This window comes from Cryptomeria japonica, chromosome 2, assembly GCF_030272615.1.
Source record: "Cryptomeria japonica chromosome 2, Sugi_1.0, whole genome shotgun sequence".
NCBI lineage: Eukaryota > Viridiplantae > Streptophyta > Pinopsida > Cupressales > Cupressaceae > Cryptomeria > Cryptomeria japonica.
In genome coordinates, this window is record NC_081406.1 from 204,990,072 (window position 1) to 205,017,005 (window position 26,934).

The 26,934-nt window shown below is 37.2% G+C and overlaps 1 protein-coding gene across 2 annotated transcripts; it reads left to right on the forward strand.

Moving 5' to 3' along the window:
- On the forward strand, positions 1–26,706 carry LOC131044344 (fluoride export protein 1). Of its 2 annotated transcripts, none has more exons than XM_057977652.2 (8): positions 1–118; positions 264–365; positions 13,206–13,578; positions 24,877–24,954; positions 25,278–25,376; positions 25,515–25,707; positions 25,899–26,308; positions 26,399–26,706. In XM_057977652.2, the coding sequence occupies exons 3-8, from the start codon at positions 13,252–13,254 to the stop codon at positions 26,621–26,623; spliced, it is 1,332 nt and encodes a 443-aa protein (XP_057833635.2). In that variant the 5' UTR covers positions 1–118; positions 264–365; positions 13,206–13,251; the 3' UTR covers positions 26,624–26,706. The 2 variants fall into 2 exon arrangements, with proteins under 2 accessions (XP_057833635.2, XP_057833637.2); XM_057977654.2 differs by having other exon boundaries at positions 264–334.
- Positions 26,707–26,934: the final 228 nt, after the last annotated feature.

The window sequence follows — 26,934 nt, forward strand, 5'->3', positions numbered from 1 at the left end:
AGGAAGTTCTTTTACCTCCATATGTGAATAGCTAATCTGGTGTTCCCTGATTTTTCGGGCGAGGGTTTTGGGGGTTATCTAAGGGAGGTGTTATCTGGACGAGGAGAAACGAGGACAAGTAGGGCCTCTGAAGGATTTTATTTTCTGTATTTTGTTCTTCTTCCAGTTTGATTTCATTATTATTTCCTAAGCTTTTATGTGAGGAAGGTGTTATTTGAGGGAGGGCAGCCTGGGCCGTTTCATATTTTGCCTCCGATTTGCAGGTTGAATTTTCTACGGAGCGGAAAGGGTTCGACTTTGACAGATCTGAAGACTCGATCAGGCAATATTTAAGGTCGGCTACATCTTTGCTTTCAAAACAAAAGGTGCGCTCATCAGCATTTAAGAACCTCATTTCTATTTGTCTGCTGGTGTTTTATGCCATCTTTTGTTTTCTTGTTTGCTCGGATCGGATATATTTCAGCTAAATCTTTCAAGTTTTAAAATAGAAAATGCTCTCTCTTTCTTTTTCTCGTTGGCTCGGATCGGCTATATTTGAGCTAAATCTCTGTGGAACTTTAAAAATAGAAAAGGATATTCATGACTATTATTAGATGAAATTTTTTCCGTTTAAAGGAGAAAAACAAATCTGAAATAGATAATGCTCTGTTCATATCTATGTTGTTGGATGAAATTTTTTCCGTTTTCAGGAGAAAAACAAATCTGAAATAGATACTTAGGAAATACACAAGCATACAATAGCGAAAATATCATATACATGCATGTTTTGTAAAAATTAGTCAGAGTATAAATATATAATTTTATTTTAATGTTAATGCTTTTAAAGAGTCAAGTATTGTATTGCTGGTAAAGAGTTAGTATTTGTCATGATTCAGAATTTCAGATTTTCAAACTGTAGTCTATCAAAATATTCGAAAAAAGATAAAGGAAACAGATAGTCACCCTGTAATTTGGTGTAGAGGCTAAATTTTCTTTATCGATTTTCCTTTAGATTTAGTGACGGCGTCTGTTTTAGAACTCTAAGTCAAGGAAATGTGAAAATAAACAGATATGTGATAAATTTATTCGGACTTTACGCTGAGAAAGCCATAGCCAATCATATTCTCGCTTACAGATGCAGTCTTTGGAAAATTAGTTTATAATTTATGGCAGTTTTTTGTATTTTATGAATGTAAATAGAGTTGTGGTTATGAGACGAGCCACGTAAAGCACGGAGAATGTTGGAAAATGTGAAAGGTAGAGTCTGAAATGTTTGATCAGTTTTGAATACGTGGCGGGGGATGTCAATTGCAGACTTTCTAGAAAGGAAGTTTTGTGATGTGAATAGAAGACTTTAGAAAGGAAGTTTTGTCATGATTAGCACGAAAAAGTATATTGATGTCATTCAATCCTAGAAAAACGCCTATTTGTTGGCATATGGAAATTCTTGTTTTTGCATGCCATAAAGCTGTTTTTTAAAATTTTATTTTGTTTTACCTTTTTGTGTTGTTTATCGAATTGGAAGGTTCACTTGTTTGTTATGGCCAGTTGTGGACCCCTCCAAAATGGAGGTTTGTGCCATTTTTAATCAAGGTGAGCACTGAGACGACGTTAATACAATGGGGCTGGGGCTTAGGCTTTTATTTTCATGTAGAAAGTAGTCCTTTGGTTATGGGATTAGAATGCCCAAAAGAATCTCAAATGTGTAAGGGGGAGGTTTTATGTAGTTTAGTTCTCTCCCTTTTTGTATGGAGTTTAGGTATATACTTTAAAGTATTTGTCAAATTTTTTTTTTGGAGTCATATAAGTTATTTTTGCTTTGAGTTGTCCTTAATCAAGATGATGTCTATGAGAATCATGGTACATTTTTTTTTCTATTAATTTATCAAATACCAACAATTAATGTAGGTTAACAATTATTAGGAATTGAGATTCTAATATAGATTTTTTTTTTACTTTCATGGGAGTCGATTCAACTTCCTATCGATTCTTTCTAATCCATAAATCATATATAATGGAGCATGCAATCATTTGTCCATGTAGACAAATAGGTAGACAATATAAAATAACAATTATACACCTTTCTTAAGGGTATGGCATGTATATAATAAATAGTCAAATTATCAAACAATGATATTTTTGTTATTTTGATTCCATATCTCTTTCTTTTTGTATCTTATCTCAGGCTTCTACAAATGCCTACAAATTCATCAAGATCCTCATCTAGAGAGTTGTCCACCAAGATTCAAATCTAGGTCCTTTATTAGTGGTATTAGAATAGTTTTTCTTCATTTTAGATTAGGTCTATCATATGCAATTAGATTACCTAAGCCTTGATATTATATCATGAGAAGCATCAAGTTACTTGTAAACTTGTTTCAACATGGCGAAATGAACACAAGAGGATATACGCATGATAAGTAATAGTGAGATTGAAGAAGCAATCATAGATCAACAAAATTTTTTGCTCAACCAATTTTTAGATATCAAGTGGATCCTTTGGTGATCAAGTCTTTCTTAGGTTTTAGATAAAGCTAGACATGCTTGTGTTTGAAATTAAGATTAATGTCTATCTAGATAACTAGTTAGATTCTTACTTTACCATGGATGACTTCTCCAATTAGAGAAGATTATAATTGCTCTCATAAACAATTTATTCACTTGTAAAGAAGTGGTGGTGAGCCCATGCACTTTGAGATGAGGAACAAATAAAAGAAAAACATATAAGCCAACTTAGGAGAATTACATGTAGTGGCCACAATAGTTGCAAGGAGAAAACTAGTTAGTCTAGGTCTATATTAATGACTTTCTTGATTTCTATATAAAATTGAGCTCATTTGAGTCGAAGTAGCATCAAGTCCTCAAGTATTATATAAGTCTTTGACTAGCCATCTAACCTAGGTTGGAGTTAGTCAAGGACAAGATGATGAGAGAGGCTTATTGCTATGTATGAGCAATTGAGGAATTCAAGGAAAAAGCTAAGTAGGAAGTAGCTAATAAATTAAAAAAGATATTCCATTTAATCAAGAGAAAACCATCCAAGATAAGTAACTGTTGTGATAGGAAATAGAGGTATAGACATTTCAACACTCAATATAGTGCTTTGAAAAATCTACTTACAAAGGTTGAATTAGAGGATGATGATGTCAATCTATCAGAGGAAATCGCTAATACAAATCCTAATGTCCTTAAGCAACAAACCCCTTAACAAATGAAGTTGAAGCATAAAAAATATTTTGGACATCTATGTTGGTGAAAATGTAACCATTGTAAATTATAATTAGTGATGTTAGCATGAAGAATCTGATCTCTTCAAAAACCATTGAAAGATTAAGGCTACCAACCATACTTCATCTATAGCCCTACAAACTAGGATGGCTCAACTCCTATAATACTTAAGGTATACAAGTTGATTTCTCCAATATCACTCATATAATATTCATCCTTTTCAAGAAGAGATAATCTATGTTAAATCATCCTTACTTAAGGTATACAAGTTGATTTCTCCAATATCACTCATATAATATTCATCCTTTTCAAGAAGAGATAATCTATGTTAAATCATCCTTGGGCATCCTTAAGTGCATAGTCTTAAGTGTGAGTGTAGTGGAAATCTACGCAATGTAGTCGTAACAATAGGCAATAAGAGAAATCAAATTCTTGAAATGAATTCATGCTCTTAAACACTTGTTGTGCTTTCTCCAAAGAAGATCGTGTTATTTAACTATCGATACTTGACATTACACACCTTACCTTAATGGAAGAATGGCTTATTGTGACAAAGACATTAGATTTTGGAAACCATGTTTACTTAGGTTATATGCTTGTACATAGAGTTGTAGAAAGGGCAAGCTATTATAATAAGTTAAATGTTTCATTGAATAATAGATGAAATCCATGATTTTGAAGCTATTTCCTAGTCTCAATGCAATTGAGACTATTGCTTTTTTGATAAGCGAGAGAAATATTCTGCTTAGACTAGATTTTCTAGATATAAAATATACTAAAAAATCTATATTTGATTAGCTTACATCATTTAAAGTTCAAAACATTTATATCACTATAATGATTTAAGTTAATAGGGTAAATCATCGTTGGTCATTTTCTTTATAAAATTTTGATATAACTTTGATCTTTCACATAGGATTCTTTAGTTTGTGGTACACTAGATTACACCTCAAATGGTCATGGTGACATGCAGACTACTCACTAGTCTCCACCAATTACCTTTGATAAATAACATTATATAGGATCAAACACTTTTGTGGTAATCATACCTCATCTCCAAACATTTCTACGATAGCTTCACTAGGCCCCCCTACTTCTCTAGAACACACTAAATAGTTTGACTCACAATTTTCCTAACATATCAATCTTGAGTGCCACTCTACAAACTTTGTATAGTAGGTTGACACAAAAACCATGGTGGAATAGATTAGGCTTATGATATGTCATCATCTACCAACTCATCAAGGACACACTAGCAATTAATTCATATGTGTGACCATTGGGAGATGAAAGTCAAACATAGGAAATAAATCTACTTCTATAGGAGATAGTTCAACATCTTAATAACTCTCAACCTATATAGCATAATTTTTTGTAACCTATATATAGATATTTGTAACATAGCTTTTGCACATGTGTACAACTTCATTTAAATCCTCATTTAGAGAGCTATTCACCAAGATTGAAACTTGGGCTCTAGATCAAAGGACTAGTCATGATTGAAGCCTTTTTAATTTGTCTAATATCTAGCCAAGGAATAATAACTTTAGATTGTTTTACCAAATCATAATTCCATCTTGTCAAGTTATGTATGTTGATCATGAACTAAAAGGATGTTTTTATATCAGGGCCAAATTTTGTCATAGATATCATGTATGGGATCATGAAAGTAGTATGATTTAAACATTTTTATAGATGATTTTAGAGTTGGTAGATCTCTTGATGTGCTAGGTCTATGTCACTTTTGAATGCAATTAGTTATTCTACATTCCACTATCCTATCTAGCCACGTGTTAATTATGGTGTTTATTGGAGTACGATGGTTTTTTTTTCTATTAATTATAAGGAGAACCAAGTACAAATATACAACAATCAAGAGTGTATGTTGTCCAGAGTATACTAGTTACATAGAGTATATTCTATCAAGAGATTACAATCTAAGTTCATATAGTGTTGTTCCAGTATTTTGTTCAGATTACATCCAGCCTATGATGTACAAAAAGGATCAACAAAAAGATAAGTGTCTAATATCAACTAAGACTGAAAGTGATGTGTCTTAGGTGGCTATGTCCTCATTAGCATAAGTATCCACCCAAGCTATCTAGCCAGCTGACCCTTCCATCCACTTGAGTTCCTTTCTCCCATAAGATCAGATCAATTGGGATTTGCTATTTTTTTTGCGGAGCCACTCTTCCACTCTTGTTGTTTAACTCTCTACCAAAGTTTTCTAGGCCTTCTTCAAAAGGGGTTATCTCCTGAGAAGTTCTAGCCCAAGAGAAACCATGTGAAATCTCAGTGGTGTAGAAGTTGGCTCTTCCACCTTGGAGTGAGGTTTCAAATTTCTTCTTAGGAATCCTGAATGCTACTATGACTTGCATCATAACATCACGAAGGATGAGTCTCCTCAGAGACTGAGTAAGCTGTCTAGACCTGTTACTAAATATATCATTAGTCCTATATTTCTAGATAATCCACATAATTTCAAGAGCAAATACAGACCAAAACAAGTTGCCACCTTTCTTAATGCCGGAAATGAACCTAGAAACAATATCAAAAGGCAGAATATTACCCCCACTGAACAGTCCAAAACCATTCCAGATCTCTCTAGCAAACAAGCACTTAAAGAAAATATGTTCAATTGACTCAGGAACTTGAAGTTTGATGGGCAGTTTGCTAAGGATGAGTTTCCAAAGGAAATATTTCTTCTTGGGCTCAACAAGTTTGTTCCATAGACACTCAAAGGTTTTCTGCCACTGTGGGGGGTTGAGGTTGAGGGACCATGATTGGTTAAGATGGTCAATCACTGAGTAATTATCAACCAAGGTAGAGTAAATAGTTTTGGCTTTGATGCTAAGCAATGGGGTATCATCGGTCCAACAGTAATCCACAAAACTCTGGGTAAGGGGAATACAGGGTTTAGGGAGGCCAAGGTGAGAGCAAGCATCTAGGAGGATAGTATAGTTTTTCGACTGGGTATGGGGAATATCATAGGATTGCATAATATGTTGCTCGCTTAGAAGACTACCATTTTGAATGATGTCTGAAAATTTGTTTAGCCCTTTTGAGTTCCAAGTCTTAGCAGAGCACCCTTGCAATGCAAAAGGGCTAGTGTCTTACCTTTGTGCTCCAAATTCCACCATATAGACCTATCACCATTGATTTCCTTCTTTGAACCTAGAATGTTACTGCCAGAAATGAAGGTTCTTACCATGTCCCATTCTTTCCATATGGATTTAAAGACTGCAGAGCCCTTTGGTTTGACCTCAATATGTCCTGCAATAATGTCATTAAGAGGAAGTCCCCTCCAATGTGGGCTTCTCTTTAGGGACAACTCTGGCAATGTTGTTCCTAATGAAAAACTTCCAAGGCTCATCTCCATTAAGTGACTTGAAGATCCACTTGGCAGCCAGAGCTATTCCTTGCCATCTCAAATCTTTGAGACCAAGACCTCATTTGCATTTGCTCATACAACACCATTGCCACTTAACTGGACTCTTTCTTCCTCCTTTACCATCTGACCATAAGAAATCTCTAACTTGTTTTTGTATATGACAAAAATGATAATTGCAAAAGAGCCATGTAGAAGAGAAATATATGTTGTAAGAAGAGAGTATCTTTCGGCACACCTGGGCTCTCTCTGCTAGAGAGAGATACCTTTTATTCCATTTTCTTAACTTCCTATCAATCCTATCTCTAATCCAATCCCACATTTCTCTTAGATAAGGACTGATAGAAAAAGGGATACCCAAATATCTGACTTGAAGGTTAGGTTCACCCCATTGCATAGAGTATTTATTAAACCAGTTAGGAGCTTGTTCATTCCATCCCAGCATGATGGATTTGGTGAGGGAAAGCTTGCTGCCTGAGGCATCTTAAAAGAGTTGGAGTTTGGCCATTATATTCTCTATGTTTTCCTCATCAAGTTTTGCAATAATAGCTGTGTCATCAACAAACTGAATATTTAGTTCATCACCATTAGGGAGTTGTACCCCTTTAATTCTAGGAGAGGTACTTTGATCTCTCAAGAGATAATATAGGGAATCTGTTGCAATAACAAACAGGGCTGAAGAAAATGGGCACCCCTGCCTGATAGACTAAAATAGCTCAAAAGGTTCAGATTTCTTGCCATTGACTTCCACACAGGCTCATGCCCCATTCATGAGAGTTCTCACTATTTGACAAAAGTATGCAGGGAATCCTAGAGCTTCAAGCATCATATGTACAAAAGACCATTCTATTTTGTCATAGGCCTTCTCAAAGTCCAACAACAACATGGAGATTGATTGTCCTGAGACTATCCCATTCCATAGCTTCCCAACATGACAAGAGGTTTTCCAAGATGTATTTGCCTTTAACAAATCCGGTCTGTGACTGGTTAATGATTTTTGGAAGGACGTTTTTCACCCTTAGTGCCAAAATCTTTGCTAAGATCTTATAGGAGACATTGAGTAATGTAATAGGTCTCCAATTTTTTATCAAATCTTTGTCTCCATCTTTGGGGATAAGTTTGATAAGGCCACAGTTAATATTCTTCCCCAAGAAGCCTTTCTTAATGGCTTCACTGTATACTTGATTCAAATCCTCCCCAATCCATCCTAAATATTCTTTATAGAATTCCACTGTAAGGCCATTTGCACCTAGGGCCTTGTCATTACTGAGTGATCTAATGGTATTCTCTAGCTCTTCTACCGTGACTCCTTTGTTCAAGGTCTCGACATCTTCCTCTGAAATCTTCTTAGGATTAATGTTTTTGATTCTAGATTTGTCCCAAAGTTTACTCTGCAAATTATCTTTCGAAGTGAAGAGTTGCTTGTAAAATTGAGAGAAGGCATCCAGAATGTCTGACTGATCCTCAAGAGTAGTGCCATCCTTGCAGATGTTGTTAATGCTTTCTCTGGTTTTCTTGCTTTTGAGAATATGAAAGAAATATTTAGAACCTCTGTCTCCTCCTTCCAACCAATTAAGCCTAGCCCTGATTTTGGCACCCTGAATTTTAGTGTTCTGAGTCCTTCTAAGTTCATCCTTGGCCTGACATAGTTCATCTAATGCACTTGTATTAAATGGGTCTCTTTGAATGGCTTCCTCTGCTCTAAGGAGCATTAGGTGTGCACCGATTTCTCTATTCCTAGCATCCTTAGCCCTTTTCTTGCCCACTGTTTGGAAAAGATTTCTCCAACTCTTAATACATTCATTCCACTTGGAGATAGAGCTGCAATGTTGAGCAATCCTACTATTAAACATCCTGATGATGAATATTGCTTGCATAAGATCCTCATCCTGTAGCATTAGGGAGTTAAGAGCAAATGCTTTTGGGTCTCTACTTCCTCTCATAGGGGGGGTGCTGGGAACAACATTGGTTAAAATTGGATGATAATCCGAGAGGGTGAATGGAGAGACTTTAACAAGGATGTCCCCTTCTCCTCCCAAGTTTTTAAAAAATTCTCGATTAAAATAGAATTTGTCCAATTTGCTATAAATTCTTTTGCTACCCTGCTAAAATTTGCACCATGTGAAGCAGATCTGTATGAAGTCCCTCCTCCTCCTAGCCAATGGGTCTCATAGCTTATGCTTGTGGATCATTATATTTCAGAAGAATTTCTCATCACCTTTCCACTCAAATTTGGTACCACCACTTTGTCCAATGGGTCTTCTATCATATTAAAGTCTCCTCCAACAATCCATGGGATCTCCTCCATCTGGTACATCCATCTCCATAGTTCTATTCTCTCTCTGTGATCATTGGGTGCATAGATAGAGTAGATTCCAAAGAGTTGGTCCTTATATTCTAAGATAGCCCACACCACTCTATTTTAGGGTGAGCAACCCCATCTAGAGACATATTTACTCCATTTATTACTGATCAAAACAACACCTCCTTTCCCTTTGGTATGATTAGTGGCATAATAATTTGCATCCTTCCAGATGCACTTCATACTGATATCAAGTTGAAAGCCAGTTGCTTTTACCTCCTGTATGAGTAGGATATCTGTCTCTCTATGCATCCTCAAAAATCTTTAAACAACATATTTTCTATCTGGGGATTGTAACCCCTTAACATTCTATGAGAATTTTTTAAAATCCATATAAACTTAGGGGGCATTGTCCATTGGGGCTCTAAAGCTCTTAAAGAAGCTAGGTAGAGGGCTTGAGGTGGCCTTCTTAGGATGATTAATAATAGCACCCCCACTAGGTCTCCCTCTCCTTCTCCTAAAATCAACAATTTGTTCAGACCCTGTTTAGGGCTACTCATCTTTTTATCTTTATGTTTCTTAACCTTACCTTTTCTCTTCCTCTTCTTGCCCGCCTCTCGCTGTCCCATCAATTCCATGGCCTCCTCCACTATGCTCTCATTATCCCGAGCCTTATAAGGAACAATGGCCCAGGATGTGGCCTTCTCTTCATCAAGAATAACTTCTACTTTAGGACAAACCTCCATCCCCTCTGGTTCTTCACCAGTACAAGTCTGGCCAGGGACATCTTTAGCAATTCCCATCACTCTGTCGGAGTCCAGACCAAGAGGGAGGGGGGGGGGGAGGTAGTAGAGGGCATACTAGGCATAGAATCTCTAGTCCCCAATTCTGAGTTATCAACAACCCTTATTATATCAAAAGCGGCCTCATTAGGGTCTACACTATCCAAGGGAGAGTCCTTGCAACAATGGTTTGTTGACCCCTCCACTGCCCTCACCTCCTCTGGTTGTTTGAGGTCCCCAACACAGTCATGAGGGTTGTCCTCAAATATTCTGCCCGAGCCTACATTGGGGGAGTTCAAAGTTTTGGGATCCTTAGTAGTGTCTTTGACAGACTTAGTAGAGAGATTGTTGAACACAAGATGTCACTGAGAGGGGGGGTGAATTAGTGATTTCCAAATCTTTTCCCTTTTCTATCCTATGTGTATATATCGGTTAACTGATCTAACATAAATCATACATACTAGTTAGATGGGAGGATAACACAAAAGGAACCACAAAAGGGAAATCACATAACACCTGATGTACGAGGAAAACCCAAGATGGGAAAAACCTCGATGATAAGTGTTGTTGGAGACTACTGCTCCAATCCAACCTCACAATGAAAACATCGGTTACAACATTTAGGGCATCAACCTAAGGAGTACCACTCCCGATTTAGGGCACCAACCCAAGGAGCACCAACCCCTGATTTTTGGGCACCAACCCAGGGAGCACCAACGCCTGCACCGAGCTCCAACTCAGTGATCTACAATAAACATATAGCAGATACAAAAGTAATATTCTTGTTACAAAAGAACTTTGTAACTCTCATACACGTCTCTCCACCAGTTCTCCAATTCACTACCGGTTCTGCTTTCTGAACACTACCGGTTCTCAACTTGCTCATTACTTCAGTTGCAGGTTTAACTCCTCACTGTTCTCTGGCTTGCCGGATCTCCTCAACTGCTTGCACTGCATTTCAACTCCTCTGCCCTTTTTGCAGGTTCTAGCACTGTTGATTTACATCACTGCAACTCACTTTGCAGTTTACCAGTTTCTCTGTCTTTGTCGGTTTTACTTCTGCCAAAACCTCTCACCGGTTGCACCTTCAACTCTCAGTCTCTATGATCTTCAATGAAGTCTCTGACTGGTTGGCTCATTGCTGCTCGTTCACTCTTTATCCTTTATCATCCGGCCTACAACATCATCAATCGTCTTTAGTCATCAGTCGACATACTTATATTTGATTTTTCCCGTCATGACCGACATTCAAACTTTTGGCTTGCTCGAGTTTTCTCATCGACCTTGAGGCAAATTAAATTCAATCAGATCTTCATCCAGAGATTGACCACCTACAAAAGATCAACCAGACTTCACCAATCGTTCTATGTTTAGAACATGTTTGCCCTATTTGGCAAACATGACACCTGGACACTCGACCTCGATCATGAAGTCATCAAATCAGATCTCTGTCCTCTAATCAGTCTCAAGCCACAATCTTCTACTCTTGACCCATGAAACATGCTATCCACATTAATGTCGACCACTCACCACCTACCTCACTGACAACACTTCACTGACCATAGTGTGCATGACACCTATCTCCTACATGTCATCATAGTCGGCATCCACCTCTTCTAGGTCTTCTGTGTGGATCCAGACAAGATCATTGACGAACCACACAATCGGGTTCATCTACTGTTTCACACACTGCCGGTTTATACCCTAATTGGTCTGTCTTCACCCTTGCACTTTGCTTCTCTTCCGGTGGAACACCTAAACCAGTCAGCACACTTGCCAACCTTTTTTTTGTGCATCTTCAATAGATGGGAGCTTTCTGCATTTGCACTTTGTCAGCTTACCTGTTGTCATCTATACTGGTACTATCATCTACATGTATACTAGTAAGATACCATGCACACCGGTGGTACCAAGCTTCATCTATATTCCAACAACATCCTCTATCTGCAATTGCTCAATCTTGTCGCCTTCATCAATAACCCGTTCTCTAATTAACTAGTTTGTCAAAGTGACAAACATATCCTTTCTTCTCTGTATCGGCAACTCATCATGTCTACCAGGCTGATCCGGTGCATATCTCTGATCTCATGCACCTAAGGCAACTTAGTGTTTCACCAATTCATCCGGTGTGAGCCTTCAATCACCCGTCTTCTACTCTTCTGTCTTATCTCAGAGGACTATGATGCATTCCATGCATAATAGGAGATAAGCTCCACTTACCAGCGGGAGTGGATCCTTGTCATCTGCATCCAACATTGCACCAATATGGTTTCCCTGGTTGAGTATGCATATCTTCAAATAGGCACATATGATCCGGTTGGGCACACTCACTATCAGTCATCTCTTCATATGGTGACTGCATCTTTATCCGGTGGGAGTCCTATTGTTTCACGTCCACACAACATACTAGTAGCCTGCACATACTTCACCTTTGGTGTTGATGTGATTTTTATAACATTCCGCCTTTTCATCACAATCAACAACCCAACATCTTACTCTCTTGTTGGTTGGCAACAATGCATTGCCAACATGTCAGTTACCGCTCTGCAGTCCTTATGTCTTCAACTCAAGTCAACACTAACCTGTGTACCGGTGACCTGCTAGGCTAGGTGACATCAAAGACATCATATCATGTATGTATCAATGACAATACTGTACATACATCTCCCATATCGGTTGCCATCCTATACCGGTTGACATCAGTGACAACCTAATGACAACATAGATTATCTTTAATAACTTTCTGGATTCTGTCTCTTGTTCCCACCATGTTCTTAAGTTTTTCTAGGATAATTTGTTGTGCATTGAGGGTTCTATGAGGTGGGGGGCTCATATTACCCTTGGTGTTGGAAGATTTAGTATCCATAGGAGGGCTCATTGAAGGTTCTTTAACAGAGCCTTTGGAAAGATCCCTAATCTTATCATTGATCCCATTCAACTTGTCTATCAAAGAATTGCCTTCTCTGAAAACCCCTATTCCAGGGGGGTTTGGATTACTCTTGGTTTGAAGAATCCGTCTCGTTACTATGTTCTTCATTATTTTTGGAGATGACTACTTCCTTGTTCAACTTTTTACCCTCATTGGGGACCTCCTTAACACTAGCCATTTCTTTATTGGATCGATTATTAGAATTATAATTTTTTTGTCACTTTCATCGAATTGTATTCTTATATAACAATTTTTTGACAAACTGTAAGGATAATGTTATAGAATAAAAAATTAAATATTTGAATATCTAGATTTCTTTTAAACCCCTTTCAAAATAACGGATGTTTTTTTAATTTCTTTACTAATGTTTTTTGAATTCTTGAATAGTGATTGTAATATTTTCATGTTTAAATTTTCAAACAATTTTATATTTTATTTATATTTGTGGCTCCAAAATTTGGGAAATTTATATTATATGTCAAGGTATTGAATAGATGTATTAGAAATACCTAGATTGAATGTGGACCATCAAGTATTCATACAATAATTTCTTTTAAATTATATGCATTTATATATTTTCTTCTTGGTTTTGTATAGATTTGACGACAATTAAAGTATTGTTGGTTAGACAACCAATCTCCTAATGGAATCAACAATCGTAGAGGAAATTGATGAAAGTGAGAGAGCAGTAGAGGCTGGTGATGATGGTGGAAGACGATCGCTCCAGGGTAGTGCAAGGTATGAAATAAATGAGAATGCAATTGAGATGGGATTAAATGGTGTGGGAGTGATGCCAAATGATGCTTTCATTAATTCTTACCCACATGGAGATCCTACATGGACCGCAACTTTTCTTGTATCACCATTGCCTTCCGATATTATTGCACCTCCTTTGTCAAACCACTCTTCAATGGTTCTAAAAGAAGAAGATGCAGATAAAAGACAACACCATCAACACTCACAAAAGCAGGTTAGTTGCTAAGTACTAATCTAATGTGACGTAATTCATGTTTCTTTTATATGCATCTTATTTTAGCCATATAGTCATAAAATGATGTACAAGATTAGGTCTTCCCTTCTAGGTATTTAATAATATTAAATTCTTATTAACCATATTAAAAGTTTATGAATAAACATATTTTTTGGTTAATGTTAAACTTTTGAAAATAATTATTGGCACATGCTCTAATATATAATCTATGTTTATAAAGATATCATTCTCAATTGATTTTTCTTATAATCTGACCATTCATGTGACAAACATTATCATGTGGTTCATATTCTACCCTCTTATTCTTTTATATTGGTAATGTGAGAATTTGAGACAAAAATGATTACAACAACTTCAAAGGTTGAAGCTTATAGAAAAAACACCCAAAATACATACACTCCTACAAAATTTAAAAAATTAATAGTCCATAGTGGCTTGATATTGACATAGCAGTAAACCCTCTTAGGAACCATAGGAACCACTTAAGACCATAAAAATTATCAACTTTATATCCATTCAATACATTAAATTGAAAATAGAGGATTCATGTTGTGCATGCCTCTCTAGCTATGTCCTAGTAACTAGCATAGGATCATTGATTATCATAGATCTTGCAACAATTTGTTAACTAGGCTAATTCTTATTTTCTAAATTTGGGCTTGTACCTTTTTCCACCTTTGTGGATGCACTTAAAATTATCCATAACCCAACCCACTAATTCCCCTTCCCTCAAGGAGTGAGTGATCAACCTTGGTTTTTTCACTATTTACCTCTAGGCTCTTTTGAAATCTTCCTCAATAAATACAAACATGGTAATACAAATTTCTACACTTGAATTCCTATCCCAATTCACAATTTGAAGGCCATTTAAATATTTTAGAACAAATAGCCTATTATACTTCCTAGCTATATTTCCCTCCACTCTTGGATGTCTAAAAGACCCTTCGGATATCTCCAGTCTTTCAACATTGTATGAAAAAATTCTTCCACAAGGTCTGTTTCCATTTTCTTTTAAAAAATATTTTATTTCTCGAGCACCATCCAAAAAATCCATCCGTGAAACTCCTTATTTTGGACTATTTTGTGTTATTTGTTTTAACAATCCAGTGAAAATCCTAAGTCAAGTTCTTGTTCTTTTATTTTCAATATATTTGAATCCACCACCCCCCAAATCATTCTCAATGTTGCAATCGAATCATCTATGAAAACACATTCCTCAATTGTCCATCTAGGATTTGCACATCCATACAATGAATCCTTATGTTAACTATCTTTTTAAGGTTTACCATTAAACACCTACTAAATAGCATACTATATACAAAAAACAAAATAAAACCATATGTCATGTTAGATCCAAGAAGCCTAATCAAATTAATAAAAAATTACATGCTTTTGCCACCCATCTAAGCCTTTACTATGTAGGGAATAATGGAACACATTTTTTATTGAGTAATAGTTGCATTTTTATACATATTACTTTATCCTACCTTTGACACCTTGAGCTCCTTGAAAAATGAGATTAGTAATTTAGAAAGTTAATAATATTTTATTCTAATATAAAACTATAAAAAATTAATCAATTTTCTTGATTTTTTTTAATTTAAATTATTACTTCACAACTTGCTAACAACTAGCCAAGGTCTTTTCTAGACTTGTGTAGGCTAAAGGAATCAAACTTTTTTTTTTTTTTTTTGGTAAGCACTATCTTTATGGGGATAGCTCCCTATATTAAAATCAAACCAAGTTACATATAGATTACCATCATATTTTCCTAACACACTACCCATTACATCCGACCTCCATTATTAACAGACCCTCCTATGCTAGAGACCACCCCCTCCCAAAACATAGAAAAACACATGTCCACATCCCCCTTAGATATATTGTAGAATGATGGCCAACTACTCTCCTATTTCCATCACAACTCCAATGGAAGTCTCTAAGAGCCAGTTATCCCCCTTATCGACCATCCCTTTGAAAAGGAGCCAAGTTATTGTTTATCACTCCTACCTGATAAACCTCCCAAGCTTCTTCAATGACCGATCTTTTCTATATCTTTTCTGCTTTATTCTTAATAGCTTCCTCGTCTTCCTCCTCAGACCCAACAGACCCATCCTCCTCCGGATCACTCTCGGAGTCTGGTGAAGCATAATTATTGGGGTTGAAAAAGGTGCGAAACACGCTAGCCCCCAAGTCAGCCTCCTCTAGAATGACATTGGCTACTGCATGCCCATCAACTGCCTGAATGAACCCACCAATCCTTTGGATGCACACTTCCTTGGACTCCACAACATCTTCCAGCGGGCTAATTACAACCTCATACACAAATCCATCTCACAAGTGCTTGCCTACACACACACACAAGAGGACATCACATAACACCAGTTGTATGAGGAAAACCCAATGTGGGAAAAACCTCGGTGATAATAGCTACTGGAGTCTACTACTCCAATCCAGCCCCACAGTAAATAACAATTTACAATATGTTTTAGGGCACCAACCCCTAGTTTAATGAGCACCTACTCAAAGGAGCACCTACCCCTGCTTTGAGCACCTACTCAGAGAAATACAATGATTGTTTAAGTTTACAATGCAATGATAAAAGCCCCCATTACAAATGAATTTTGTAACACTTACAAAATTCTCATATCTTGAGAATGACTTTCTTTGCTCGCTGAAGTTTTTCCTCTGTTTCTCCTCCTCCCTCTGTCTAGTTAACTTCTTCTCTCTGCTACAACATCACACTCCAAAATGCTCTATTCTTTCTCTGTTTTTCTCTTAGCAGCAACACCCTCCATCTCTCTTCCAAATAGCAACACACTTTGTGCTTCACCGCAACTTCACACCTCTCTACAACACATGTTTTTTATCGACACATAGAGATACCTTTGTTTCCACCTTTTGTCTCTGTTTCAACAGTCACACCTACCAATGCCGAATCACATTTACAACTACTACTAGATTAGATCGATTCTGTACACATTAGATTTTTCTTTTGCTACAATCTTGAATATTTTATTCAAGTCGGTTGTCTTGGAGGTTCGCACCTCGAGATTTTATTCTCTGTCTTGAATAAGATCTCAGATCAACTTCCTAAATTAAATGCATCTTGTTTGTCTTTAGATCATTCTCTGTACTTGGATTACTAAGTTTAGTAATCTTCCTCTGCCCAAAACGATCTGCAATCTTTCCTCAAGCCACACAGCCTGCTTGCAACTCAGTCGCCATTAATGAGATCACCATCCTTTGTCAACCTATTCAGACAAGATCGACAACTACCACACTGGAATCCACCGTCACTGACTTCTACGTATCAGATATTTTCTTTGATCAGCTAGGGAGCCATATGTCTCCATTTTATTTGTCCAGATCATTCGGTCAAGGTCAGTCAACCACCATGTAGATCATTTTGCCTATCGGCATGCAGACATCTTATTCGGGACCAAGTCACTTGGTCAAACCTGGTCAATCATCCATGTGGACCTATGAGTCTATCGGCTTGCAGACATGGCCGCAATGTCGATCACAATCTTCAACTCTGTTAGCAAAATACCCTTTCATCATTTCGACAGGTGTCCTCTGATTCGCTCCGTACATGCCACGTCGTCGGGTCAAACTTGGTCAATGCCCAGGTGGACTATCGGTCTGCTCAGTTCCATTGAACTCCATACTGTGCCTCACATGTATGTTCTACTCATGCGGGATAAGCTTCTGTCATTGCTTTTCCTTATCCCATAGGCTCACTGACTTCATCCTTGTCTCGTGCGAGATGAGCACGTTCAAGTAATCATCCTTTGATTTATTATCCTGCAAGAGCATTTCTCTCCAAGTTTTACCACGCGGGCTAAGGAGGTGTCTTTACTTTTGTTATCCCGCGAGAACCTTGTGTAGCCTCTTACTTCGTGTTGGATAAGGTTTCTCTCTTTTGCCTTCGTTATTCCTTGTCTCGCGAGACCAACACATAACCATCTGTCTCATGCGGGATAAGGTTTTCATCACGACATGCTTTCACTTGTTAGCTTGCGCAACATTTAAGGTGCATCTTAGCCTGTGCGGGATAAGGGAATCCACAAACTTCCCTTTAGTTTCTTGTCCCGCGCGACATTTGTTGGTCACTTTTGACACCGTAGGATAAGAGGGAACATCTCTCCACTTTGACCTCCTTTGACTTTCTTATCCCAGATAATCATCGTTGATCACATTTGACAATGCGGGATAAGATATAACATTGTTCTCTCCACTTAAGTGTTATCTCGTAGGGTCTCTTCCTTGCTCACGAACACAACATGAGACCCATGGATACATGTGAGCCAAATACCCGTTGCCACATGGAAAACGAATCGATGATTGTTGCTGACATGATCGACGTGTGAAGACGTTGGAACTGGTCGAAAACACGACGATGAATCTGTTCGAAACCCCTGTAGTATAACACGACATGTGACTACTATCAGCTTCTCAGCGACCTGCAACCTCTGGGCACCCCTTGACATCTACTTGCTTCTCTACAACCATTCCTATTGACATTAATGACAATAATGCCAACACTTCCACCAATCCTATTCTCCGGACGATCCTCCCATTTCCACATGATATCTCAAATCTGAACAAGAGCATATCCTTTGGGGAAAACAACTATGGATGTTTGATGCTAACCAATCCCCTGCCTTGGAAGCAGAGATGAATCTCCACCTTCCACGACACCTATCTCACGGATAAGATCTACCGAATAGTCACCTCCAACAAGAACTTCCTCCATTTTGCAATCCACACCTCGATTCGCTAGCATGTCAACAAATTTATTCCCTTCCCTAAATGTGTCTGCCAACGCATAATCTGATAGACCATCCAACCATTCTCTGATTACTTGAACCCATTGATCCAGTTTCTAGTTATCCATTCTTCCTTGATTAATTGCATTAATGCAAATCATCGAGTCGCCTTCTATTTCCACCCTTCTAAACCCATTCGACACACAAAGCTGCACACCTCTCCTCATCGCCTCCATTTCTGCATGATTATTGGTTAAGGTACCCAAGAATCCATACAAAGCCCATAGACATTGACCCCTATCATCCCTGATCAAGCAACCATAACTAGATTCTCATGGGTTACCTCTAGCAGCCCCATCGAAATTGAGTTTCACCCATCCCTCCTTCGGTGGCCTCCAACACACCTTCCTCCTATCTTTCTTTCCCCCCAATGTTAACCTGATCCTCTCAATAGATCCCAATTTTTCTGAATCTGAACATCCCATCTAGAGATATAACGAACCTTCTTACACTTCACTTTATTAACCACCACTTCACAAACTTTTTGTATCCTCTATAACATATTGTATCGACCTAGCTTGATGTCTAAACACTCAGAAGTTCCTTTCCTTCCAAATCTTTCATGCTAACATTGAGGGCCCCACAACCCAAATATCCCCCCATAGGGATTGTTTCCCCCACCTAGGCCATCCACTCAGAAAGTCAAACAACAATCTAGGCTTTATCGTAAGCAATCCTACTGACTCAAGGAACCAATCCCAATATTCGCTCGCAAATTCACATTCAAATGAGAGGTGATTGTCACTCTCTTCTTCCTTGGCCCATAACAGACAAATACTGGGCCCAGCTATTCCAATCTTTTTAAGCCTATCACCTGTGAGGATCCTATCATGAAGAGCGATCCACAAGAAAACACCTGCTCTGGGTGCTACTTTATTTCTCTAGCACAACTTAGCAGGCCATACCCCCTCAGATCTATTTTTTAACAATTCATAGCGAAGTTTGACAATGTACTTCCTTGAAGAAGCTGCACACCAAATGATCTCATCCTCTCTAGCTCCCACTACAACCATCCTCTCCCTTAATTTTGTAATAATCCTCTCCCGTTCATCTTCTCTCAAAATGCCCTCATCTTCTAGTTTCCAAATTGCCAGATCTCCTACCCTAATATAATTTTGGAAGTAGTCTGCCACTGCTCGTCCAACACATTCTTCCAAAGCCGCAACCTTCTCCTTATCAACTAACAAATCTTCCAACGCTACCCCTCCATTCCACGAATCCCTCCAAAATCTATCTCTCCTGCCATTTCCAACCTTCCATGAAAGATGGCCGGTTATAATTCCTCTACTTTCCCACAAGAACTTCCAAATTGAAGACCCTTTTGCAAAATTGGCAATCGTTAAAATCCTTTCCGGATCATCCATGTCCAAATATTTATATCTTGTGAGTTTGCACCATAACTTCTCCAGATGTTTAAACATCTTCCACATAAACTTAGCTCCTAATGCCAAATTCTGATTGAACATGTTGCACACACTAGCTCCTCCCTCAAGTTTATCCAAACAAACAGTATCCCAATTGATCAGTGGGATCCACTTAAATTCCTTAGAACCTGCCCACAATTTTTTTTTGAAAATAATTTCTATCTTATGCACTGATTCCTAGTTGATGTTGAAGCATGCCATAGAGTATATTGGTATAGTCGATAACACCACTTTGAGCATCACAATCCGACCCACCTGCGACAACCAACTATTTTTCCAATTGGCAGCCTTCTCCCTACATTTTTTAACCAACTCCGTCCAGAATTTATTTTTGTTGCTCCCATCAAAAAGAGAGATCCCCAAGTATTTCACTGGGAAAGACCCGACTTTGAAGCCCAATATATCCACTATTTTCATTTGAATCCCTTTGCTAGAATTAAAGAACAATATCTCTGATTTATCTTTGTTCATATACTGACCTGAGGTTGTCGAATATAAATCCAAGGTCTCTTTGATAATCTGGGCTTCCCGTACCATGGCCTCCCCAAACAAGAAGGTGTCATCTGCAAATTGAGAGTGAGTGACAGGTTCCAATCCTTCATGAATGATCACCCCTCTCCACATTTGCCTCCTCCTATTAGCTTTGATCAACCAACTGAGAGCCTCCATCAACAACACAAATAAAAACGGGGAAATAGAGTCTCCTTGGCGAAGACCATTTTGAGATTCAAAGAAACCATATAAGGATCCATTAACCAAGATAGAGAGTCTAGGACCCACTATACAAGTACAAATAATACTATTCCATTCATCAGAGAAACCAAACCTACCAAGCACTTTAAATTTTTTTTTCCCAAGAAACTCTATCATAAGCCTTACATCCAGTTTGATCGCCATACCTCTATATTTGTTAGCCTTGATAGAGTGATAGACCTCCAATGTCGGTATAATGCTATCTGCAATGTCTCTACCCGGAGTGAAACCATTTTGTTCTTCTGTCACCACATAAGGAAGAATCTTCTTCAGCCTATTTGCCAATGCTTTGGACAAAACCTTGCATATAGTGTTACACAAGGAAATAGGTCTAAAATCAGCCATAAACTTGCAATCACCCTTCTTTGGGATCAACACAATAATTGTATTATCTATGTTCTTAGCACATTTTTTACGAGCCCGAATGTCTTCTACCAGATTAAAGATATCTTCCCCCATGAAAGCCCAACATCTCTGATAAAAGCCAACCGGGAATCCATCAGGACTCGGAACTTTATTGGGATGAAGCTGGAAGATTGCCTCCTTAATCTCTTCCTGAGAAAACTTTGCATTGAACATCTCATTGTCCAAATTGGAGACTAGCTTAGGAATTTCTTCGGGCACTCTGTTTTGCTTCAACTTGTCCTTCGAAGAGGCATTACACATAACTGATTCAAAGAACCTGACCGCCTCAGCTCCAATTTCTTCATCCTTCAAACACCACTCCCCCCTTATGTTTCTAATCCTATCAATTTTGTTCATATTCCTCTGGTCTTTAACTGAAGCATGAAAATAACCTGTGTTCAGGTCCCCTTCCATGAGCCATGTCTCTCGAGCTTTGTCCTTCCAATATATTTCTTCTCTCGCAAGCAATTCTAAAAGTTCAGACTTAAGATACTTTTCTGCTTTGAATTCCTTCTTTCCCATACCAAATGCAATAACTTTTTCATTAAGTCTTTCCAAATCTTCCTCAATCCGGTTCTTTTCTACGAATATGTTTTTGAAAGTGGATGTGTTCCACTCTTTCAATTTCATCTTCAAAAAACTCAGCCTACTTAGAAAGTGAAAACTAAGAGTATCTTTGAATTTGTTGCTCTCCTAACACCATCTCTCCAAATTAGGCATGAGAGAATCATCCCGCCACCACATTTTCTGAAATTTAAAATATCCTCTAGTTCTCCTATCACAAAGCTCAACTTTAAGAAGAATAGGAAAATGATCTGAAGCCGAGTATGGTAAAATTGAGGAGAAGAATGAAGCCTCCCTTTCCACCCATTCTTTGGAGATTAGGAATCGGTCCAACCCTTTAGAGATGCTGATAAAGCCAATTCTCTTATTCGTCCAAGTAAATTTCCCATTGTTTGGCTCAATATCACACAATTGAGAGGCTTGAACAAACTACCCAAACCCATCCATTTCTTTGCTACTCCTTATCAACCCACCAGCCTTCTCATTTAAATTAACTATTGCATTGAAGTCTCCTCCAACAATGACTTCCTTATAGTTGGCCTCACTCAGGATAGTCATCAAAGATTCCCAAAAATCTGCCTTTTTTTTTTTTCGGGTTGGTGGGCCCATATGCATTGATCAAGAGAAATGATGTATTGGATGCAATATGTCTTCCTAATCCTGCAATCCAATGATCACTCTACTCTATGACCCTGAACTTGATAGATACCAGATTCCATAAAATCCCAATCCCTCCTGACTGACCACATGCCTCTTGGAAGACTCCATCCCACTCTCTACAATATTTCAAAAATCCCATCCCACTCTCCTGGCTAAACTTTATTTCTTACAACAAAATAATCTCCGGGAACTCCTTGCACAAGCAAGGTTTAACCAGCCTTCTCTTGTCAGAGGCCGAGAGACCCGACATTCCACGACAAGATCCTCATCTTCCTCTACCTCCCTTGGATGCCTTGAGAAAATCAAAAATACTTTACAAACCCTTCTGGATAGCGTCATCCTCTCTCTTTTGCTTGTTAGTTCCTACCCCTTCTCTTCTTAGAAATACCAATCTGGACCACCGTCGATTGGCTTAGACATCTTCTATCAATAATATCTAACAAATCCTCCCGAGACCTGTTATCTTCTGATAACCATAATTCTTCCGTCTCAGAATCATCCAATGCAACCGAAGCATCCTCACATTTATCCCCTACGTCCTGATTGACTTCGGGTACCCCTTCCTTCGAGCTTGATGGAAGGGCCTGTGCCTCCTCTATATCCAACCTACCCACTTCCGCTTGATCCTTGCTGGTTCTCCTACTCCCACCAGCAATCAATGCAGAGGAATCCGTAATCCCACCACCAATGTCTTTGTTGGGGGGATTGCTCAAGGATGGAGTGTGATTATCCCTCCCCTTGTCCATAGTAACTACCTCCGTCGGGGTAACTGTTTGGCCTAATTCAGGCTTATTCTTCCCCAAATACTTTTTGGAGTCCATCTTGTATTGATCCGATTCAAAGGCCTTGCATTCTTCCTAGGATCCCTCCTTTTGCTTCTAAATCTGGAGATATTGATCCTCCCAACCTCTACCTCATGGGCCCAAAGTCGTCCATTGACAATCAATCCTATCCTTCTTGGAACTTCCATGACAGCCGCAGTTTTCATTCTCGCGTATACATATTGATCTCCATCTGATATGACTTCATCTACTTCCATGAATGTGCCAAAAGACCTCCCTATCTTGTCTAGACATTCTTCATTCCAATATTCAATCGACAGGTTGTAAAGTCTAATCCATATCGGCGAATCATATGGCGAGCATTTGAAAGGATTAAAATTCAGGGACCAAGGTTGAATATACAAAGGACAATCTTCGATCATCCATACGCCTCCATGAAGCACTTTGTTTCTATTTTCTTCTAATGCAAATACCACTGTGAAGAAGTTCTTGGGCAGGAATTTGACAATACAATCCATTTTCCAATTGCCCTCATTCCATGATTTGATGGCTACCTTGGTTCTTCTCTTGCCGATAATTTTGCAGATAATGGCCCGAGTTTCCATCAATATTCTATCATCCTCAACTTCCTCCGAAACATCAATGGAAGGAAACAAAATTGTTTCATTGTCTTCCTCCGAGCTTCTTTCAACTTTCTTTGTCGAAACCCCTTGTCTCCCGCCATCGCATTGCAACTTCTCCATCCAAGTCAAGAAATCAAACCTTCGGATTCAAACTTTCTTTAGTTGAATGACGATATTGACTAATCTTGAGACCAGGTAGCCCATCAATGAATAAATTAGCCTCACAAAAACAATGAAGAAGATAATTTATTGAAAAGATCGCATGTCCTTATATATCAATCATGAGTTTCCTTCCACCACTAACTCTCACTCCCTTTTTTCCACACTAACCTCAACCTTTCACAAAGAGCTTGCACTTCATCTTGATTATTCATTCATGGAAGAAAAAAGGAACTTTTAATAATGAAAGTTATATTAGAGTCTCAAATAACACTTGATCATTATGTGCATTACTCAAATTTCCATAGGCAATGCCATCAAAGTTCAATATTTAAACCTACAAATACTAATTTGTAGGGGGTTTCTTTTATTTTTGACTATGTCTTCTCCCCATTATCTCTTACACATTAATGAGCATAATTTATAAAAGACTAGCTCCATTTCTTAAATACTATTTTTGAGTGATTTAGAGAATCCATATATATGCATTGTTATACCACTTCTACAATCAATAACTCATTTTGAATCCAACATTTCTACCAAGAAATGTCCTTATTCTTTAGCTTTTTCTCATTTTTTAACCAAGCATCTTACATTGAAAAAAAAAATGGTTGAATTCCATCATGGTCACATTCTCCTAACACAAAATGACCAACATAAAAGCAACCCTCAAATTGTAGTACACATATTCTAGGATAAGCCAAGGTACAAACTACTCCAAATAGTTTGTTTTTTTGTTGTTAAAAATTAACTTGCTACAATATTGAAAATCAACTAGGTTAATGCATGAGTTTAAAAGTAAAGCTAGGTATGTTGAATATATTAGTTTTTAATAATAATCTTTGGAAAAATAACTCTAAGTATAAAAGTAAAACTAGCTACATATTGTGGTTGTTTGCAACATCTTTTGAAAAGATGATTTGTTTAGGTGAAGATAAATAAGGTATATACATGAGTTTAAAAATTAAACTAGTTACATATATTATTTTTTTTGCTACAACTTTTGGAAAGATAATTCTTTTTTAAGGACTTGTAGCATTAATGACAATGTTTTAAAAAATTATTACATTGGCAGGTTAGTCAAGAGAAATGTTTATGGGTCATGGAATATATATTGGTCCTTTCTCATCTCGCAATATTTGGGATTATTGGGGTAAGCTTCAATCTCTATGTCTGTTATGTTTTCATATATAATAAATAAGATAGATTATTTTCTCTACTAGTCATACATAATCTTCTTGTGTATTTCTTACTTCATCTATGCTCTGCTATTAACAGGAGAAACTGAAATCTTCTAATAAGTAAAAATTGAATAACATTTGGGTTGACAATAATCTATAATAAACTTGTATATCACTTAAGAATATACTAATATAAATATAATGTAGATGAGAGACAATATGCAATATATTATTTTGTTACATCTATTTAATATTGGTGTGTTTAATATTGAAGCATTGATAACTTTGTGTGTAGATCTTCATAAGGTTTGCATTACAAATCTTATTTGGTCCAGATGTGGCAAATGTGACAAATAAATATAGTGCTCTTTATCTTGATCTTCCTTCAAATATGGTAAGTAACTTCTTTATTTTTTCTCCTTTAAAAGATTATAATACATATATATCTTGTAGATGATATTTTTAAAAATTGTTAAGGACTAATAATTATTGTAAATGTTTTGATTTTTTATTAGTTACTTTGTGATGGTAGGTTGGAAGCTTTTTCATGGGATGGGTTGGAGTTGTATTCAAAAAGAAGATTTCTATTTTCTCAGAAGCATTAGCTATTGGACTATCAACAGGATTGATGGGAAGCATTACTACTTTTACATCTTGGATTCAAGAAATAGTAAACTTAACAACTAAAGGATATTGGGTACATGGAATTATTGGTCTTCTTTTAGGTATGATATGCAATTGATATAAGCTTTACATTATGTAGATTTGAATTGACTTCATCTTCGCATTGTTTTTTTCATAAACTATTATTTGTTTGTTATATATGCATTTCTTAGGGATTTTTTATGATTTCTTGAACAAAAACAATCTAATGATTAGATTTTTACCATATAATAAAATGTTTGGAAAATGACAGGAATGGAATTGGCCCAAATGTCACTTACTTTGGGGATTGAATCTACTAAGTTGATTGCATATGTTCATAGTAAAATCAAGAAGCAACAAGTAGCCTTCACATGGATCTCATCCTTTGAATACAATCAATACAGCTTATTTGGTTTTATCATGCTTATGTTCATAATTGGAATACTATGGGGAGGAAGCCTTGTTTTATCAGTTTTTGATTTCACATCCCACCATAAGACAAAATTATGGATGGCTTGTCTAGTTGGACCATTTGGAGTATGGATAAGATGGTATATGGCACGTCTCAATGGACAAGGAATTGGAGCACAAAAGCGCTTAAAGTGGCTACCAATGGGAACATTACTTACAAATCTCATAGCAAGCATCATTATGGCTACATTATCAACAATTCATCTAGTGGTACAACATTTTGTTAAAATTATTTCCTATAATAATTTAAATTTTTCTATCTACTATATCATTGCATTAAACTCAATTTCCTTATTGCAGGTTAAGGATGATAATAGAAAAAATGTGTTAGAAGGCTTTGAACTTGGGTTTTTAGGGTGCTTGAGTACCGTGTCTACATTTGTTGTAGAAGTTCGAGCCTTGCATCAAAGTAGCCAGTCTTGGAGGGCTTATGCATACATATTATTATCATTGTTTCCAGCATTTATTTTTGGAACTTTAATATACTCAATACCAGTATGGACAAAAGGATACTCTCAAACATGAAATATTAAATTCCAACAATTTTGTTACAAAATTTCTCCCCCATGAATCTTTTTTATCAATAAAAATTTAAATTCAATGGTTTATTTAATTGATTTATTAATTTATTAAAGGAATTTTAATATATTTTACAAACTAACTAATTATTTTACTATATTAAAAAGAGAGCATATATTTTAGATATCTTGTAAAAAGATTGTACATATCCACTTGTCTTGTATGTTGAATTATTATGAAAGGACATTCATTGAAGAGGCTTAAATAAACATACAATGTTTAGTACATTCAAGAATTTAAGGAATTTCTATTATATA